This window comes from Bos grunniens, chromosome 2 (genome assembly GCF_055505025.1).
Source record: "Bos grunniens cultivar Pamir isolate PY7600 chromosome 2, Bosgru_T2T1.0, whole genome shotgun sequence".
NCBI classification, from domain to species: Eukaryota; Metazoa; Chordata; class Mammalia; order Artiodactyla; family Bovidae; genus Bos; species Bos grunniens.
This window is the reverse complement of record NC_141166.1, coordinates 35760355-35782280: the sequence shown is the minus strand read 5'-3', so window position 1 is coordinate 35782280 and position 21926 is coordinate 35760355. Positions and strand designations below refer to the sequence as shown.

The window sequence follows — 21926 nt, the reverse complement described above, 5'->3', positions numbered from 1 at the left end:
ACAGGGTTTGCCCCAAAATTGAATATACTAATTAGTTTTGAAATGAGTTGTCTAGAACTTGGCAGTTTTGCTCAAGTCTCACCTTGAATTTTCACATTTGCACACATTTAACACTCAAAACGAAACCTGGGTGTGGGAACTGTCCCACACCACATCCACCTCAATTCAGGTGATTTGTCCCAAGTTCAATGAAGCTCATGTGAACTGAAAACAATGACTTTGGCAGAGTTCTGGTCTTACTTCTACTTCACAACAGACTTTTACATATCAAATAATAGTCTTGCTTCTACCATACTGGCAATAATAAAAACAACAGATTCACCCTATATACTAAGTACTTTTTAAAGGCTTTCCATTTGATAATCTAATTAATGCTTTCAACAACCCCCTGAGACAGGTGCAATTACCATTTCCATTTTACAGATGGGGAAACAAAGACCCAAAGATGTAATTTTCTCACTGTGCTTAAAAAAAAATTGTAGTTGATTTACAATGTGTTTTGAATTGAAGTACAGTTCATTTACACTGTGTTTTAAATTGAAGTACAGTTGATTTACAATGTGTTTTTATTTTTTCAAAAAAACTTAATTGAACCATTTTCTCAGTGTTTATATCTAGGTAGAACCTAAGTGGTATGACCCAGAGCAGGGCTCTTAGCCACTATTTGAGTATTGACTTTGTATAAACAAGTTTGAAATACATTTAAGGTTTCCACTGAGAGAAGATCTGATACATTTTATATATTATGTAACTAATCTCAATTATTTGCTTTCATGAATCTGGGTGCAACTCATCAAAATGTTTCCAGATATACATTACTTGAAACACAAAACAAGTTCTCTAGTTAGCAATGTATTAATAGTATTGTGTGACATTCAACTAGGCTAAAAAAATATCAACTTCACTTATTAGAACAAATTTCATAACCAAATATCTTTCTTGACATTATTTTTGAAGTTATAACCAGCATAAAATGTATTTATCCTTGCATTACTTCATTATCTCATCATATTGATAAATCACAAAGATAGAACCATATGAGTGTTTCCAACACTGCTATTTTGCCAAACAATCCACTCAAATTTCAAATTCCAGGAAGACATACTCTGAGAGACCTAGATTAGGTCACATGTCCACATCCCCCAGAAGAGGGTAGGGCGCTTCGACTGACAGTCCCACTGTGCCTTCACCCAATAGGAGAGGACAGCTCTCGAAAGGAAAATGGAAGCTTTGTTAACTACAGGAGAAGAAGGGCAAGTATGATAAAGACAACACATGTCTTCTATTTTGTCACACATTCTCTCCATGTTGAAGAACATAAAAAGAAATTTTTCATTTATCTTGATTATACTCTTGACAACAGTAGACAGTGCCCATACCTGAAATCACTCTTTCCATTTTCCCATCCTCTAGTCACACACAGCTTCATTGAGCTTCTTTTTCCCGCCTTCTTAATGTGTCCTTGTCTTTCTCTAGATGTCTAATTCCATACTTAACTATATAACCTTATAAAACCTGTTACTTTAGATTACTACCTATATAAGGATGGCTTCCACACCTTTATTGCCTACTGAGACTTCTCTTAAGAGCTTGAGATCTATATATTCAACTTCCTTCTAGACAGTTTTACTTGGCTGTCTCTCACAGGTGCATAAAAGATAATTTGTTCAAAAACTGAAATCTCTATTTCCCTCCCTAAACTTTCTCTTATTTTCCTAATTTCCATCTCAGTTAAGAGCACTATCTACATGGTCATCCATACTAGAGACGTGTGGCAAATCCTAGATTTTTGCCCATTCATCCAGTCTCCTCCTCCCTCCTCAGATATGCACTCATGGAGATACCAAATGTCTTAGATGCTACATTTATAGTTTTAAGTGTTCTGAATATTGATGGCTACTAGGCCCAACTCAACCAATCAGGAGACTGTTGCCATGGTCTACCTGGTCCTATCTTGACTCTTCTGATCTCCTGCCCACATTTCTAGCAATGAAATGTAAGCATAATAATATTTTTTAGGATAAAGAATAAAATTCATAAAATTCTTTGCTTAGCACAATAGGTCCTTCACTGTCTCTCTCAGGCCTCATCACCTTCCAATTTTTCTTGCCTTTAACAACTGGGCTCTAATTATACATAAGTACTTGGGGGTCCTTAACCCACCATGCTCCTTTAGATTTCTATTTCTTTATACTTGCTGTTCTCTCCACATGAAACACCCTTTTCTATTTATTTAGCTTGGGCAATCCACTCCAGTGTTCTTGCCGGGAGAATCCCAGGGACGGGGGAGCCTGGTGGGCTGCCGTCTATGGGGTTGCACAGAGTCGGACACAACTGAAGCGACTTAGCAGCAGCAGCAGCAGCTTGCTCTTCTGCCTTTCAAAACTCCACTCAAACATAATTTTCCCTAGAAATTCCTCTTGGACACCCACTGTGACTTAGATACCTGTCCTCTGTGCTCCCATAATGCTTATCACTCAGTGCTGTAACTGTTGGTTGACTGGTCTTTTTCTTCTAATAGTTGATAAGCGACCTCAAGCAGGGACTGCATTTTATTTGACTCTGTCTTCAGATGATGTGAGACAAATAAGAATCAGTGGATGTTTACTAAACAAACATCTTGAAATGCTGTCACTCATTAGAAACCAGTGAAAGAAGCTTACTAGGAAGTTTATATGTTACCAATTAAGCATCCATCCTTGCAATAAAGAAATTCCCTTTACCAAATAATTCAAAACATAAACCTAAGAATATACATTCTTGCTTTAAACTTGGCCATCTTTTTGGTTCACAGTTTCATTTTTGTCTTCAGGCAAGGAGGAAAAGCTAATTACATACTTCGCTTGTTAAAGCTTTTTCTTCAAGCTGAGAAGACTTGAAAAATGAGCATAAAATAACTTTTAAATAAGATAATCTGCCATAAAATTCAATTCATTTTTATCTTTACTTCTAAAACTGCAAGTCATTAATTTCCTCCTTTTTACCAAACTTGAGAACTTTTGATCCAAACTTGTAAATATATACTTTTCTCCTGCTGCTCCTCTTTATCTTTTCCTTGGCATTCTCACTCCTAGTCTCTCCTCACACTCCAGTCAGGCATCTATCCTATGTTCTACATCGGTGATGCTGTTTCTTAGAAGACATAGATTACCCCAGTGAAATTTAAAAACTGGATTAGCACGTAAAACTCTATCTCTGCATCACAACCTACTATTTTAGTCTCATTTCCTACCATCCCTTGAACTCCAACTGTGTTCAGTATCCAGAAACTTGTTAATGTTTATTTATACCTCTAAGTCTTAGCTTAAGACAACTTCTCATCCTGGGATGTATACTTTTTGTGAATCTGATCTGTGCAATTTTTTCTCATCCTTATGTATGGAGCAAAAACTTCATTTAAGAAACTTCCCTTGATTTCTCTAGAGTTAGGTGACTTTTGCATCTGTGCTTCAGGAGAAGTGTTTATATACCTTTATTAGAGCATTTGCTTCATTTTGTTTATCTTTTATGTATTTCCTACGAGACTACAAATATAAGAACAAAACTATGTCCATGTATCTTTATATTCTCAGAACATTCCATAGAGCTTGGCACACAGCAAGCCCATGATAGGTGCTTTCCTGAATCGAAGTGAAAGAAAGTCTCTTTGACTTCAGACTTCACTAGAAGCCAACATGAGGATGAACATGTTTTGGGAAAGAGAGGCTAGGAAATATAACAATGTCAGTTATGAAAAGGAAAGAATAGTCATTAATTTCAAAGAGCTAATGGGTGACCACAGTGATGGCAATCCCCAGTCTACAGCTAAAAGAAAAGGCAAAATAATAGACCCAGTGTAATAGAATAGTTAGACACTGTGGCTCTGGCAAAAACGAGATACATGCCAAGCTGTGTATATGAGACAGGTTAATGATGATCACTAGTAGCATTTTTATCTATACTGTCTCTCTTATGGCAATTATCAACTCCTACCTCAGACATTACACGTTAACAAAAGGAAGCAGAGGTTAAGGATAATCTCAACTTATTATTGCAACACATTTAGAAAAAGCGCAGCATGAAATAGCAGTCATATAAACTTATATGGTTTATATTGGATGGCTAAAACTCCATCCATTATTGAAGAACAAATATTTGGGTCTATAAATGATACCAAAACCTATGTGCCCGTCCCACACAGACACACACACTCCATCTTGCTTTATCTCCTGCCCTACCCAGTACCCGAGTGTCTTTCCAATTTTCCATACTCTTCCAGTTTCAAACCATCTGTAAAGGCATTTTGCCTGTCAAAGGCTAACCAACCTGGGGAACAGAGGTTGATGCTGAGGCTGCAACTGTTTAGAACTCTTTTTACCCCAGAATACATCTGTTAAAATTTTTTGGCACCACATATTCTATAGCTGATTAATCTCTCAAAAGATAGTTACATGCTGACTATAATTACTTATGTATGCCTTACCTCCCTAGAAAAATATATGGTCTTTAAGGAGAGATTCTATTTCATATACACATGTGTTTGCAACACAGTTTCATAAATAACTGTGAATGGAAAATTAGTTCATAAAACTAATAATCCAGTCAAATATCAAAATCACAATGAAAGAACATTACACAGAAAAATAGCAGTGCCATAAGGTGTCCTAGAAAACTCTGGCATGCCCCAAGCCTCCATCAGCTACCTTGCCTCAAATCACCTCTAAAAGCAACAATTTGAACAGAAACAATGTGCTCAGTAAATGAAACCTCAAAGGTCTAATTAACGTCACAAGTAACATAACTTTATAGGGGGTGCAATATTTATTTCTTAATATTTAATTACCTGAAATAGTAAAAATAACTATTGGGCTTTCATTGCCCATCCAATCACATTGAATTCTCACACCAAGACTATGATTAACACAGACACACACCACACAGCCAGACCAGAGTTGCTGGTCCTCCCCAACCAGGGATTCAAACTGTACTCCCTGTGCAGTTTAACCTCACAATTTTAACTTTAATGCTCTGGATCCTATGTTGCCATCATAAGCCCAGTAATGCAAGCTTACAATACCAAGTTTACAAAGACTTAAAACAATTCAAAAATGTTAATTAACGATAATATAAAAACAAAAGGACTCAGTCACAATAATGACAGAATTAATAACATAAATGACCTTCAATACAAAGAAACTTTTCAATTATTCGATGTAACAAAATAGTAACTGAAAAAATTTCTGATTCATCAAAAAGTAATCACTAGCTGTCCAATAAACACAATTCCACAGTTCCACAATCTCCCATAAATAATCCTTGAGCTGTCTGTAAATACAAAAGAGATGCTTACATAAAAGTGACTATAAGATTTCTCAACTGTACTAATTAATACTGACCAAATCTTTCCTAAATGAAAGATATAAATGTATCAATAAGTTACCATTTTTGTATATGCTTATATGAATAATAAAATCAATCATTATAAAAATATAATTTGTAGGACCAAAGAGATGCTCCAAATCTAAAGAATTAAAATTCATAACACTTTGTGAGGCTGATTGACTAACATTATTTTTTCGTTATAGAGAGTTTTTTAAAGATTTTTTTGATGTGGGCCATTTTAAAAATCTTTATGAACTTGTTACAATATTTTTCTGTTTTCTGTTTTGTTTTTGGCCTAGAGAAATGTGGGATCTTAGCTCCCCGACCAGGGATTGAAACTGCACTCCCTGTATTGGAAGACAAAGTTCTAATCACTGGATCACCAGGGAAGAATTTGGTAACAGAGAATGATTAGTTGAATAAACCTGAGGGACTGCTTGCCTACTTGTTATTGTGTATTGTGGAGGTCCAGATGTTTTGTTTGGGTTTTGATTTTTGTGGAGGGCAGTGGTACCTAATTTTGGTCTAGATTGTTTGCCATACTTGCAGAAAGCAAAATCAGTAACTTCCAAGATAAACCACAAGACAAACTGGAGACATTTTCAATTATATCACTGATTACTTACCTAAGAGACATGTAAATATACAAGTAACCAATTACTTATTTTAGAAAACCTATAGACTTACATGAAACCATCTTGAACTATTTGATGCAGTGAATGGAAAAGACCAAACAGTACTGTCCTTTGGTGTATTCAAGGCCATCTGCCATTATGATATTAATTCAAACACAGGCTATCAGAAATAAACTTGGGTGTATCGTCAAAACTCAATATAGCTTGTTTGCAAAGTGTCCCAAAGCTTAACTAATTTCAAGCACTTAAGAAGGAAATCCCATACAAAGTGAGTATGATCTACAATTGCTCTAAAACAGAGTAAAACTTTACCTTCATGCTGAAGGGTAGACAGAACTGTTTAACCCATAATAAAGGACAAAAGCAGCAGGGGAGAATGAAAGCGGGGAACGCCATGCTACCCACCATGGTGACTCATGACCTGCCCGGCAGCCTCCATGCTGACATTCTGGAGATAGTTGTGGCAGCGCTCCTTGTGCTCCTCCAGCGAGCTGCGCTGCTTGTAGCTCCGTCCACAGTAGTTGCACTTGTGAGGCTTACCCACTGTGAAGAGAACTCAGGATTAGTGTGCTGTCGGGTCTCAGTCCAAGCAAAATTACCAGCTAACTTTTGATAGTCTGGAGGAAGCAGTTATATACTTTTCAGACTTAAATCTCTTCCTCCTCCACACTCCGATTTAGGTGATTAAAGATAATAAACTTCTACCAAGATTAAGCGACAGCAAGCAAAGGCAGAGTGTACCTTTGGCGACAGGGGAAATACTGAATCAAAATCGTGCTGTCTCCTACATCAGGAGAGGCTGATGATCAGTCTTCAAAGTATCAGACTCTTAACATTTACACAATTCTCAAAGCTTTGACTCATTCAAAAGACAAATTATGAGTGTCCTAGATACATGGTGAGAATTATTTTTATTTATTCGGGTTAAGGATAGAGGATTTTACTGAGGGAAACTAAAATGCAACAACTCGAAATGTCATTGACTAATGAAAAGGTTATTCACCAATACCAAGAAGACTAGAAAGAACTCAAAGGATGAGAAAAAATACAGATAAAAGGAGAGTTTCTCTTTTCTTTCCACCTTGGTAATAACTATTCACACATGCAAAACTATGCAGCACAACAGTTTATTCTCCCACCGCAGCGCTGTTCTTACATTACCAAGAATGTAGGTGCTTTAAGTTAAGGTTATTAACAATAACCACTGAAGCCTAACATATTTAGTTATACAACGACAGTGATACTTAATTATGTATTTCACATTCAGGAAGTGAATTACTTTCTAATAGCCATATCTCATGATACTGGTAAATTACTTCAGTGTTTACATTAAAGAAAAAAACTTTAAAAATTTAAGAAGGAAAAAAAAAACATATTTAGGGAAAGAGGTGTGTTTTAATGTATGACTATTCACAAGGGTATCACAAAATACTTTGATTTTTTGTTTTGAATGGATGCAGAAAATCCATAAAACACCAGGGCGTCTGTTGGCAGAGCCCTTGGTAAAGCACACAGTGAATCAGGCGAGCTGCGCTCATTAGACTCCCTTAGGAATCATTTTTTTTCGCCCAGAGAACAGACAGACAACTCTTTTTCATGGTCCAAGAAAGCATCCCTAATTCCAGGTCCTTTACAAACCCATGCTATTATACTGGTCATAAACAAACTGAAATACTTTAACAAGACAAGGTATTCACAGCTACATAAAATTTCACTACACTGATTTAAGAAACCAAACAAACCTTTAGATTGTATTTGAGGGCCATATAAACTCATATCAGTTATTTCACAGTCACAATTTTTTCTAAACTGTCTCAAAAAACAAAACTATCTAAGGCAGGATTAGTCATTTCTAAAAATACCAGGCAAAGTAACTTCTATTCATCAGAACCAAGAATTTCTGGGAAGTGAACACCAGGTAGCTTTGTATATCATGAAGTGTTGTGGCACTGTGAGAGACAGCATTAGGAAATACAAGAAATACTTTAGTCAAAAACATTAGTGTAAATGATATAAATATATTTATAGGTAATTGCATTCCAAGACATGTGGCTTGGGGCTACATATGACAAAAATCTTTGATGAATTTGCTTTGAACAAGTCTATTGAGCAATTAATACTTAAGCATATACACTGTATTTAATAGCCCACTATAAACTAGTTCCACCAGCTCTGTCTACCCCTTTCTAATCCTGTTGTATTGTGTCCTATGATACCTATGTTTTACTGTGAACATATCCTCTGATAATTTCTTCCTCTTATTTCTCTAAGCAACTTGACACCTTTTTAACTTAATTAAAACATAGTTCCAGTCCACTCGCCTTGGCTCACAACTCTTTATAAACACCCAACTCCCCAGATAAGGAAAAAGAGACAGTATACATTTTAACCTTCTCATTGTAGAACTCTATCCCATCAGCTTCTCTTACTTTGTTATCAATTTGTGTAAAAACATCACTCGCTTTTTCATCCCATCCTTGTTCTCTGTGAGTGTAACAGGTATTTGAGTAAACTGCTCTCCATTTCCCCAAATCTTCATCTGCATTCCATTCCAGCAATCCACATATTAGGTCTCAGGCTGGACTTTCACATCTTGTGTAAGTATTCTATATCCAAGAAATTTGGATATACTTCTCTTAGGTGATACATCTTTACAGAAAGCCTACCTTGTACCAACCCTGGGATGAGGTTGGAATGTAAAGTGGAGAGAAAACTGTCATGGTGCCTACCTTCATGAAAACAACAGTCTACCGAGGAAGACAGACATTAAAAAAATATACAAGCAATACATTACAAATTGTAGACTCTATGGATCTAAAGAACGGTAAGCTAGTATAATATGGGTACCCTGATTTAGTTTGAGAAGATTGGCCGGGAAGGTCTGCCTGAGGTTGAACATTTAGGCTGATAGCTGAAGAAAAAACAGAAGTTAGATAATGGGGATGGGCAGAGGGCAGAGGAGAGACAGTGTTTCCGGGAACTGCCATCATCTCTATTTACTCTCATGTTCTTAGCTCCTTCAAAGTCTAGATTGTGTTCCTGCTACTCTTTTTTGAAAATTGTTTCAAACATTATCAACAGTCCCTGCCAAATCCTATGGCTCTTCTATCCCTACAAGATCATTTCTTGTCAGTTCTTTGATATTTCTTTTTCTCTTTCTTTCAGTTTTATGGAGATATAATTGACAGACAATACTGCGTAAGTTTAAAGGGTACAGCAGAATGATCCAACTTACATACATCATGAAATGATTACAATAGGCTTAGTGGACACCCATATTTCCTAAAAATCAAGGTCATGAAAATATTTATACATAGGGAGTTTAACTGTATAATAGTTATCAACTCTATGAGTTAAAATGTATAACATAGGTATATACACAGAAAAGGACCACTCTTTTGCTACTTTTCTTTTTACAAATATTATTATTTACACAGTCTCACTATCTGAAACAGCTTCATTTAGTATTACTGAAACTTTTTTTTTAAAGTCATCCATAGTCCCTGATGTGCTAGTAGATTTTAATCATTCCTGCTGCTGCTGCTAAGTCGCTTCAGTCGTGTCCGACTCTGTGCGACCCCAAAGACGGCAGCCCACCAGGCTCCTCCGTCCCTGGGATTCTCCAGGCAAGAACACTGGAGTGGGTTGCCATTTCCTTCTCCAATGCAGGAAATTGAAAAGTGAAAGTGAAGTTGCTCAGTCGTGTCCGACTCTTAGCGACCCCATGGACTGCAGCCTACCAGGCTCCTCCGCCCATGGGATTTTCCAGGCAAGAGTACTGGAGTGGGTTGCCATTGCCTTCTCCGTTAATCATTCCTAAATCTTCCTAATTCCTTGAACTATCAAAATTTCACTAGTCTTGAATCTTCTGATTTTAGCTTCTGGCATCAGTTTTTGGGTCCTCACTCCCTAGCTTCTCAACCTTCTCCTGCCTGACAAATATATACGAACCTATGGGTTTTGATCTTAGAACAGTAGTCTCCCACTTTTCCCTCTTAAGCCTTCATTTCTATGAAATATCCAAATCAAGTCCTGAATAATTTCCCCCTGTTTGGAAGCTTTTATTTGTCACAAATATTTTAAAAGTGATCACGGTCATGGGAAGGTATGACCAAGGACATAGTTTCCCCTCTGTGCTCTCACAGCACTCTGTCCACATCACTTTTGATAATTGCATTGTAATTATCCATTTGATCTCTGCTTCTCTTATCCAAACAACAAGCTCTGTCATGAAGACAGAGGTTGTGTTTTACTCAATTTGGAATTATAGTGGAGGTGCAATGGTAAAGAATCTGTCTGCCAATGCAGGAGACGCTGGTTCAATCCCTGGGTCAGGAAGATCCCCTGCAGGAGGAAGCGGGAACCCACTCCAGTCTCCTTGCCTGGGAAATACCATGGCCAGAGAAGTATGGAGGGCTACAGTCCATGGGTCACAAAGAGACACACACGACTGAGCACAGAAGCAGCAGCATGTCTTGTATTATTAAACATAAGAGGTGCTCAGTATGTATTTGCTGAATAACTGCATTTTGGATTCTTCCTTTCAAATACCTTTGTAGCATGGCCTCATGCATATTTCTCTGAAATCTAAGATTCAATATATCCAACATTATCTTCTTCTACGAAATTACTTCTTTGTTCCGACTGGTCTTTTGTGCAAGAATTACCACTGTTTTAATAAACCGGACTCATGACAAGGAACCACTACTGCTGCCTCCTACCTCATTTCTCACATCCAAACTATTATTCAAGTTTACCCCTCCCTTTTCACTCTCTGAACCAATATCTGAGTAAAAGTCTTCATTATCATGAACCCAAGTGAGCTTAATAAGACTTCAAAGCAGGTCTTCTCTTTCCTTGTGTATTATTTACTCCCCTCCTCAACAACATTATTGAACAAAGTCCACAGCCCTGTACCTGGCATCAGCATCCTACTCTGGTCCCAAAGGAAACATTCCATCTTCTATCCCAGGATCCAGCCCAGATTACCCTGTATCTTTACACTTCTGAGTCTTAGTTCTTTCTGGAATGGCTTCATACAACTTCTACCTCTTGAAATCCTACTCACCCTTTGAATCTCCCTAACCATGTTCTGTCCATAAGCAATCTTTCTCACTAAAGAACTGTAACTGTACACACTTGGGAAACTTAAAACATTCTGTCTTGAGTTATATGTGGTTACATTCGCCTCATGAACAGTGGTTTGTACTGCAGGGGCCCATTTATATGTGATATTTTTTTTTCTGTATATATATACACTACAGTGCCACAGAGTTCCCTGGTGGGTCAGTGGTAAAGAATCTGCCTACCAATGCAGGAGACGCAGGTTCGATCCCTGGGTCAGGAAGAAGGAAAGAAATTGCAACCTGGAGCAGGAAATGGCAACCCATTCCAGCAGTCTTCCCTGGGAAATCCCATGGACAGAGGAGCCTGGTGGTCTACAGTCCTGATTGTTAAAGAGTCGGATATGACTGAGCAACTAAAGCAACAACATTACCACACAATCTGAAGTGGGCTGATTCCACAAATACGGAACCCTGGATATGCAGCACTGACGTAAAGTTATAGGTAGATTTTCCACTGCAAGGGAGGAGGGGTTGGTTCTCCTAACCCCTGTGTTAAGAATTGAGTTTCTTGAGAAATTGAAATAGTGTCTTATATCTTTGCAACCTCAAAGAGTTTAGTAAGATGATTTGTTCAAGAGCAAGGACTACTAAGTGGTGTTTTCATGAATGACGTCATTTCCTAACTTGTTAAATATTTTCCTCTCACTGGTTTTTGCTGCATCTTTTACTAATTTTAAAAGCAATGCATCTACATAGAAATTTTAAAAGTTACCAAAAAAATATTCATAATTACATCATTTCCAGATAGGTATCTTAAACATTTTTATATTATCCTATTGTAATTTTTAAACATGAACAAATATATTATGTTATGAAACTGGGTTATTTTATATATTGTATCATACAATCTATTTATGTAACTGAAAAATACATCTTGAACATTTCCCCATGTTATAAATAATATTTTTATTGCTCCCACTAGGTAACAATTTATTCCCCAGATTCTAGAATTATATGTTGATTTAGTTTGCCTTAGCATCCTTAGTCCTTTTCTTATTTAATAATTTTTTTTTCCTTTTTACAAGTTATTATGCCCATACTTAAGAAAATAAAGTAGTTCTACAAGGCACTTAAAAAGTCTTCCTCTTACCCCACCCCCATCTAATAACAATCTATTTCTTTGTCTTTTCTCTTTAGAATTTCTATTTATTTGATATTAGACCTTTCAGACTGATTCTTGAAATATCTTTTCTCTTTGTATTAACTATCCTTTTAACATTTTAACTTAAAAAAAATTCCTCCATTTTTCTTTGAATCCTACTGGGAAGTATTTTCTGTCTAACATAAATGTCTAGGAGTTCCTCCCTTTTTCTTAAAAATAGTATTGTTTACTTCATGGATATAACAACATTTATCTGAGCAAAATATTTTCATTTTAAAAAAGTTCTTTTTTATATTGTCTATTTTCTCTGGCTTTTTCCCTTTTTATATGGGTATCTGTATTTGAGCCTTTCCTTAAGTGTCTTGTGCCTTAAAGTTTATTGTCCATTCACATTTATTCAGTTCAGTTCAGTCGCTCAGTCGTGTCCGACTCTTTGCAATCCATGAATTGCAGCACGCCAGGCCTCCCTGTCCATCACCATCTCCTGGAGTTCACCCAAACTCATGTCCATCGAGTTGGTGATGCCATCCAGCCATCTCATCCTCTGTCATCCCCTTCTCCTCCTGCCCCCAATCCCTCCCAGCCTCAGAGTCTTTTCCAATGAGTCAACTCTTCGATGAGGTGGCCAAAGTACTGGAGTTTCAGCTTTACCATCAGTCCTTCCAAAGAAATCCGAGGGCTGATCTCCTTCAGAATGGAATGGTTGGATCTCCTTGCAGTCCAAGGGACTCACAAGAGTCTTCTCCAACACCACAGCTCAAAAGCATCAATTCTTCGGTGCTCAGCTTTCTTGACAGTCCAACTCTCACATCCATACATGACCACTGGAAACACCATACCTTGACTAGATGGAACTTTGTTGGCAAAGTAATGTCTCTGCTTTTCAGTATGCTATCTAGGTTGGTCATAACTTTTCTTCCAAGGAGTAATCATCTTTTAATTTCATGGCTGCAGTCACCATTTGCAGTGATTTTGGAGCCCCCCAAAATAAAGTCTGACACTGTTTCCTCTGTTTCCCCATCTATTTCCCATGAAGTGATGGGACAAGATGCCATGATCTTCATTTTCTGAATGTTGAGCTTTAAACCAACTTTTTCACTCTCCTCTTTCACTTTCATCAAGAGGCTTTTTAGTTCCTCTTCACTTTCTGCCATAAGGGTGGTGTCATCTGCATATGAGGGTATTGAGATTTCTCCCAGCAATCTTGATTCCAACTTGTGCTTCTTCCAGCCTAGCGTTTCTCATGATGTACTCTGCATATAAGTTAAATAAGCAGGGTGACAATATACAGCCTTGACATACTCCTTTTCCTATTTGGAACCAGTCTGTTGTTCCATGTCCAGTTCTAACTGTTGCTTCCTGACCTGCATATAGGTTTCTCAAGAGGCAGGTCAGGTGGTCTGGTATTCCCATGTCTTTCAGAATTTTTCACAGTTTATTGTGATCCACATAGTCAAAGGCTTTGGAATGGTCAATAAAGCTGAAATAGATATTTTTCTGGAACTCTCTTGCTTTTTTGATGATCCAGCGGATGTTTGCAATTTGATCTCTGGTTCCTCTGCCTTTTCTAAAACCAGCTTGAACATCTGGAAGTTCACGGTTCACGTATGGCTAAAGCCTGGCTTGGATCATATTTATTAGTGAGGTACAGAAAAGCTAACTGGAAGTCCGGGAAACACAGGTGAGGTTTGTGAACTATTGTAGAGTGACCAAGTAACAAAGCAATCTTTTTATTGTCACCCCTAAAAATAAATATCCATGTATTTTCTCTAGAACCTTTCAATGCCCTTTGAGAAGATGCCTCTGATTTCCAGCTCCTGCGGGGTTGGGTTGGGGGGGGGTGTTGGGGGACGGGGTGATATGAAGCTAGATGGTATTTCGGAAGTAAGGCAAGATATGGGGCCAAGAATCTAAATGTACAGTTGCAGTCTTTTACATAATCTTCCTGCTTTAAGTTTGCTTTACCCCTGTGCTTAGTACTTAGTCACTTAGTCATCTCCGACTCTTCGTGATCCCATGGACTATAGCCCGCCAGGCTCCTCTGTTCATGGGGATTCTCCAGGCAAAAATACTGGAGTGGGTTACATGCCCTCCTCCAGGGGATCTTCCCAACCCAGGAAGAAACCCAGGTCTCCCGCATTGCAGGCGTATTTTTTAACATCTGAGCCACCAGGGAAGCCCAAGAATACTGGAGTGGGTTAGCTATCCCTTCTTCAGGGGAACTTCCTGACCCCAGAATCAAACCAGGGTCTCTTGCATTACTGGTGGATTCTTTACCAGCTGAGCTACCAGGGAAGAATTTTTCCCTACTCTCTACCCTTCCTGGAGTCCCTAAGGTAGAACCTTTCCAATTTAATATCTTCAAAAAATAAATGCTATTTTCTTACAGTTGGTTGAATGTAGTGAGAGAGAGTGGCTCTGTGGCCTGTTTTGTATTCAGATTTTGAAATCCTTTTATATTTAATCCAGAGTTTCATCCCTACCATTAACAGTCCTGTTTCTTCAAAGTTCAGAGATTTTTCAGGATTCTGAAGCATCAGATGGCTTGCTACTCATCTTTTATTCCCTTCTATAATCACTCAAAGTTCCAGAGCTTCTGGAACTCCCTCTGTCTTCTTTCCAGCTTCCCCTTGGCTATTATTCAATCCTTTCCATTGTCTTTGATCTTATGAGTTTATACCTCAATAAATGTCTATGTGATTTCAGTAGAGATTAAAGAGTAAAGACAGATGTAGCTTGTCATTTCATCATGTTTTGACAGCAATAGACAATATCACCTTTAATTCTGGAATCCTATGGCTCTGGAAGAAAGTGCCATAACTCTCTATTTTGATAAATAGAAGTATGACATGATAGTAATGCTTAGCCTCCAAAAAGTAATCACGTATTTGTAAGACAAAGGAATATGTGGAAATGTAAAACTTCTTCCTCTATTCTATTCTAATCTGCTATTTATTTAACTGTTATAAAACAAGATTCTCTTCCCATATTCAAACATTATCATTTGCAATGATTCTCAAAGTATGAACTGCATGCCACCTTATATTAGAATGACCTGGACTGCTCTTAAAATGCAGATGTTTGGGTACCATTCAGTTCAGTCGCTCAGTCATGTCTGACTCTTTGCGACCCCATGAACCACAGCACGCCAGGCCTCTCTGTCCATCACCAACTGCTAAGTTTACCCGAACTCATGTCCATTGAGTCGGTGATATCATTCAACTATCTCATCCTCTGTCGTCCCCTTCTCCTCCTGCCCTCAATCTTTCTCAGCATCAGGGTCTTTCCCAATGAGTCAGTTCTTCGCATCAGGTGGCAAAAGTATTGGAGTTTCAGCTTCAGCATCAGTCCTACCAATGAACACCCAGGACTGATCTCCTTTAGGATGGACTGGGTGGATCTCCTTGCACTCCAAGGGACTCTCAAGAGTCTTCTCCAACACCACAGTTCAAAAGCATCAATTCTTTGGCACTCAGCTTTCTTTACAGTCCAACTCTCACATCCATAAATGACTACTGGAAAAACCATAGCTTTGACTAAACAGACCTTTGTTGGCAAAGTAATATCCCTGCTTTTTAATATGCTGTCTAGGTTGGTCATGGAGAGGGCAATGGCACCCCACTCCAGTATTCTTGCCTGGAAAATCCCACGGATGGAGGAGCCTGGTAGGCTGCAGTCCATGGGGTCGCTACAAGTCGGACACGACTGAGCGACTTCACTTTCACTTTCACGCATTGGAGAAGGAAATGGCAACCCACTCCAGTGTCCTTGCCTGGAGAATCCCAGGGATGGGGGAGCCTGGTGGGCTGCCGTCTATGGGGTCGCACAGAGTCGGACACGACTGAAGTGACTTAGCAGTAGCAGGTTGGTCATAACTTTCCTTCCAAGGAATAAGCGTCTTTTAATTTCATGGCTGCAATCACCATCTGCAGTGGTTTTGGAGCCCCCAAAAATAAAAGTCTGACACTGTTTCCCCATCTATTTGCCATGAAGTGATCGGACAGGATACCATGATCTTAGTTTTATGAATGTTGAGCTTTAAGCGCACTTTTTTCACTTTCATCAAGAGGCTCTTTAGTTGTTCTTCACTCTCTGCCATAAGGATGGTGTCATCTGCATATCTGAGGTTATTGATATTTCTCACAGCAATCTTGATTCCAGCTTGTGCTTCCTTCAGCCCAGCATTTCTTTCTTTTTTTTTAAATTTTATTTTATTTTTAAACTTTACAATATTGTATTAGTTTTGCCAAATATCGAAATGAATCCGCCACAGGTATACCTGTGTTCCCCATCCTGAACCCTCCTCCCTCCCCATACCTTCCCTCTGGGTCATCCCAGTGCACCAGCCCCTGGCCCAGCATTTCTCATGATGTACTCTGCATTAAGTTAAATAAGCAGGGTGACAACATACAGACTTGATGTACTCCTTTTCTTATTTGGAACCAGTCTGTTGTTCCATGTCCAGTTCTAACTGTTGCTTCCTGACCTGCATACAGGTTTCTCAAGAGGCAGGTCAGGTGGTCTGGTATTCCCATCTCTTGAAGAATTTTCCACAGTTTATTGTGATCTACACAGTCAAAGGCTTTGGCATAGTCAATAAAGCAGATAGATATTTTTCTGGAACTCTCTTGCTTTTTTGATGATCCAGCGGATGTTTGCAATTTGATCTCTGGTTCCTCTGCCTTTTCTATGCTGGACCTAGAATTTATGGGAGTCCTCTGAAGTGCCCATGCTTAAGAAGCTTGCCAGGTGGTTGCCTACATACTGAAGTTCAACAACAATGGTTTGTAGAAACTCATAAATCATCATGTTCTCTAGGTCTGATACTGAGTTAAAATTTCTTAAAGTGAATACTATTCTTAACTCTACCATAATGATTGTAATTATATTACTAAGGGAATTAAGATTAATTTTGCTATTTAAGAAATTTTGGAATTAAAATTTGAAAGTCTATGAATGAAGCATCCCTTTATTCCTGGTAATAATATTTAAAAAATATTAATTTTGATATGGGAGTTTACCACTATATGTTGATAATGTCTTTCGATAGCAATGATCCAGTTTAAACTTTGTATCAGTTTGACTTCGCACTGACATGTTTCTGAATTTTAAAATCAGGTGGAAAAACTTACATTGACCAATTTCTCTTAGACTGCTGATCATGCTGCTGAAGTCTTTTAAGAGGATTATATAGTGTTATTTCACATTAGAAAGAATAGCATGGAAATTAACCATCTCTATTAGTAAAAGATAAATGATTTGCCAGGGTATTGATTGTGGGAGACTATCACTTTAAGTATACAATTCAAGGAGCCTGGAAGTGTATATGTTTTATAACCATCACCACAATTAAAATATTTTCATTTCCATCACCTGAAAAAACTCCCTTTCCCACAGCTGGCTCATGGCAACCACTGATTTGCTTCTGTCAGTACAATTTTGTCTTTTTTAGGATTTCATATAAACTGATCATGCAGTATGTAGTCTTTTCTTTTTTTTTAGCTTCTTAACTCTGCATAATGATTTTGAAATTCAACAATGTTGTTGTATATATTGGTAGTTCATTACTTTTTATTTCATCATATGAATATACCACAGTTCATTCGTTTACTAGTTTGGGTGGTTTCTGGTCTACCAGTTCAGTTCCTTTGCTCAGTTGTGTCTGACTCTTTGTGACCCCATGAACCGCAGCACTCCAGGCCTCCTTATCCATCACCAATTGCCAGAGTCTACCCAAACCCATGTCTGTTGAGTCACTGTTGCCATCCAACCATCTCATCCTCTGTCATCCCCTTCTCCTCCTGCCTTCAATCTTTCCCAGCATCAGGGTCTTTTCCAATGAGTCAGCTCTTCACATCAGGTGGCAAAAGTATTGGAGCTTCAGCTTCAACATCAGTCATTCCAATGAACACTCAGGACTGATCTCTTTTAGGATGAGCTGGTTGGATCGCCTTGCACTCCAAGGGACTCTCAAGAGTCTTCTCCAACACCACAGTTCAAAAGCATCAATTCTTCGGCACTCAGCTTTCTTTTATAGTCCAATTCTCACATCCATACATGACTACTGGAAAAACCATAGCCTTGACTAGATGGACCTTTGTTGGCAAAGTAATGTCTGCTTTTTTAATACTCTGTCTAGGTTGGTCACAACATTCCTTCCAAGGAGTAAGCGTCTTTTAATTTCATGGCTGCAATCACCATCTGCAGTGATTTTGGAGCCCAGAAAAATAAAGTCAGCCCCTGTTTCCACTGTTTCCCCATCTATTTGCTGTTCTGGTCTATGGTTACTAGGAATAAAGCTTCTACAAACATCTACAGGCAAGTCTTTGTGTATATGCATCTTTTCCTTTTTCTTGGTTAAAACCTAAAAGTGGGATTCCTGGGTCATATGACAAGTACCTGATTCACTTTCTAAGAAACAGCTTAACTGTTTCTCAAAACAGCTGTATCACTGAGCATTTTCATTTTCATAATATATCTGCATTATAGCTCACTACAGCTGTAGGAGCTTTAGCAATGTCCTGTTTTCATTTTGGATGATGGTAAATTGAATGTTCGTTCTTTGTACTGGTTAACCTTGGCTAGAGGTTTACTCATTTTATTGACCTTTTCACAGAATCAGCCTTTGATTTCATTGATTTTCTCTATTTGCTCTTGCTTTCATTATTTCCTTTCTTAATATACTCTAGACTTATTTGACTCCTCTTTCATAACTTCTAAAGAAGTAAGTTTAATTAGTTTAAGACCTTTCCTCTTTTTTAATACAAAGACCTAATTCTATATGTGCCCCTCCAAGTACCACTTCTATTCTCATCATGTTCACGTTTTCTTTATATTCCTGAACATAAGTAGCAAATTTATTATAGCTGTTTTATCAACCCTATCTATTAGTCCCACAGTTTGGTCATTTCTGGATCTCTTTCAACTGACTGATTTTTCTACTGACTGTGGGTAATAATTTACACCTTCTTTGCACGTCTCTTCATTTTTTAATGGGTAATGGACATTGTAAATTTTACGTTAGTAGGTTCTAGCTTTTGCTGCATTTCTTTAAAGTATGGTTTACTTGCTCTGCTATGAAGTTACATTACTCCGACTCAGTTAGAGCCTTCTGGTATTTTCTTTTATGCTTCAAGGCAGATCTAGAGAACTTTTTCATCTCTAGGCTGATGTAGCCTCAGGACTATGGCAGTATCCTTCTGAGGACTTAATTCAATGCCCTGCACATGACAAAGTCTTTCCACATCGGCTGCTGAGAATGAACTCCTTTTCAGCTCTGCAAGAGCTCCAGGAATTGTTTGGCCTTCTGTTTTCTAGTGTTTCTTTCCCCAGCGGCAGGAAGTTTCCTAATACATACAGGTAGATCACTATTTAACCAAAGAGTAAAAGAAGGACCTCTGAAAAACTTTTTTTTTCCCCTGTGCAGTTTCCCCCATCTGATACTCTGCCTTGACGTCTAAGTACAGAGGTCTCCCTGAACTCTGATCTCTGTCTCCTCACAGTGAGACTGCCTAGCTCTATTTGGATCTGCCAATCCTGCACTGTGGCCTAGAAACTGCTTCTAGGAAGTAAGCTGGGGTCATCATAGCCCTCACTGCCTTTGTTCTCAATGTCTAAAAGTCATATAATATATTTTGTCTGGTATTCTAGGTGTTCAAAGCAGGAGGGTAAATCTGATCCCTAATCCTTATCATGATTGGAAACAAAATTTATATTAGTGTGTGGTGTGTTTAGTCACTAGCTAAGTCATGTCTGACTCTTTTGTGATTCCATGGACTGTGGCCTGCCAGGCTCCTCTGTCCATGGGATTTTCCAGGCAAAGACACTGGAGTGGGTTGCCATTTCCTTCTCCAGATTTATATTAGCAATCAGGTTAAATACAAAGAAACTAAATACCAGTAACTTTGTAAGTTTTACTGTGACTACACTTCAGGTAACTGAAATAAAGTTTCTTTTAAATGTAATTCTAAGAATATGTTATAAAACCAAGTGTCCTAAAACACAGAAGAGAGCAGGGTCAGTGTTCCAACCATCTCAAACGTTAACACAGTCTCTTCTTTGACATATTCTCCCTCACAAAAATCCTACACTAATCAAAAAGGAAAGAATTATCACTATAATCTGTCAGAGATATACAGACTACTGACCTGAAGAAGGAATTACAAATTAGAGATGCAGTAAAGAGAACTTGGGGCTTCCCTTGTGGCTCAGTGGTAAAGAATCCACCTGCCAAGGCAGGAGACATAGGTTCAATCCCTGGGTCAGGAAGAACTCATGGAGAAGGAAACAATAACCCACTCCAGTATTCTTGCCTGGGAAATCCCATGGACAGAGGAGCCTGGCCAGGCTACAGACCATGGGGTCACAAGAGTCGGACATGACTTAGTGATTAAAAACAAGAGAGAACTTGACAATTCTGACAACTATTCAATTAGAAAAAAATTTGCTATTATTTTCTCCATCTGTTGTTATGAGAAACTAGAAATAGGAAATATTGCACCTATACTCCTAAGAATCCCACATACCTACCCAAAAGAGAGAGCAAATCAAATAGCCATAAAGAATTGTGACGTAGAAATGTTTACCATAAATTCATAGGGTGTTATGAAGTTACATAGCACAACCAAGTCTTGTTCACTTATATTTTCTTGAAATGTCACTTCAAGAGTAATCTTAGTGAAACCTATAAAACAAATTACAATAGCACTAATTCAAGTGGTAAATGTTTTATTCTTTATGTAGATGCGTGTCTGTTTACACATACAGAAACATGTGAAGAAACACATCTATATACAGAAAATATATTTACCATTTGTCATCAAACACATAAAATCAGGAACAGAGCATTATGCACAGATCACATTCATTTTCCCTTAATAAAATTCTAGGTTCGATGTTTTGAATCATTAAGTTGTACATTTTATGTATGTTAGTTGTCTGCTCTAGGTTTCTTGAACAAATGATTTGGCTCTTGAATGACTGAAAGAAATCCCAGATCATTCTGTAGACCGCGCCAACCTCGATGGAGAAAAGAGAAGAAAAGTGCTTCTGATGCTGTAGAAGCCACAGACCAACTGCTCAGAAACGAATAGGGTTTTACCCTGGAAAGAGAGGAAAGGGATACAACTGGAAAGAAAGGGCTCATTCTGGGGAAGGAGGAGGAGTAAGACAGGCTTCAGAGAGTAGCAGGCTGGGCAGAGGGTGAGGAGCAAGATTTATCTCCTGTGCTGAACCAAGCCAGCTCTTAAGTGCACACTTGGCATAGTGTGGAGTCTCATATGGTCCCACAATCGTGAACAAAGTATTGTGGCTCAGTGAAAACAATGGGCTGGAGAGGTAAAAATGGGTGGAGTTATAATCGCAGAAAAGAACTCCAATTTTTGAATGATTTGCTGGGCTAAATAAAGAAGCATATATTTAAATGAAAAAAATAAAATTAAATATAGCCATTTCCTATAAATAAATGCTCAAAATAAATTTGATATGTTTTTCTTGGTCATTTCTTGTGCTTAGTTGCTCAGTTGTGTCCGACTCTTTGTGACCCCACAGACTGCAGCTCACCAGGCTCCTCTATCCATGGGGATTTTCCAGGCAAGAATACTGAAATGGGTTGCCATGCCCTCCTTCAGGGGATCTTCTCAACCCCATGGATTGAACCCAGGTCTCTCACATTGCAAGTGGATTCTTTACTGTCTGAGCCAC

General features: G+C 38.3%; 1 protein-coding gene across 25 annotated transcripts in view; it reads right to left on the bottom strand.

Moving 5' to 3' along the window:
• The window catches only part of IKZF2 (IKAROS family zinc finger 2), a 187217-nt gene that overhangs the window by 18736 nt on the left and 146555 nt on the right, over window positions 1–21926 (bottom strand). For all 25 annotated transcript variants that reach the window (XM_086341813.1, XM_086341882.1, XM_086341768.1 and 22 more), the window contains one exon: window positions 6402–6539. In XM_086341813.1, the coding sequence (XP_086197939.1) occupies window positions 6402–6539 (138 nt within the window). The remainder of the gene's footprint in view (window positions 1–6401; window positions 6540–21926) is intronic.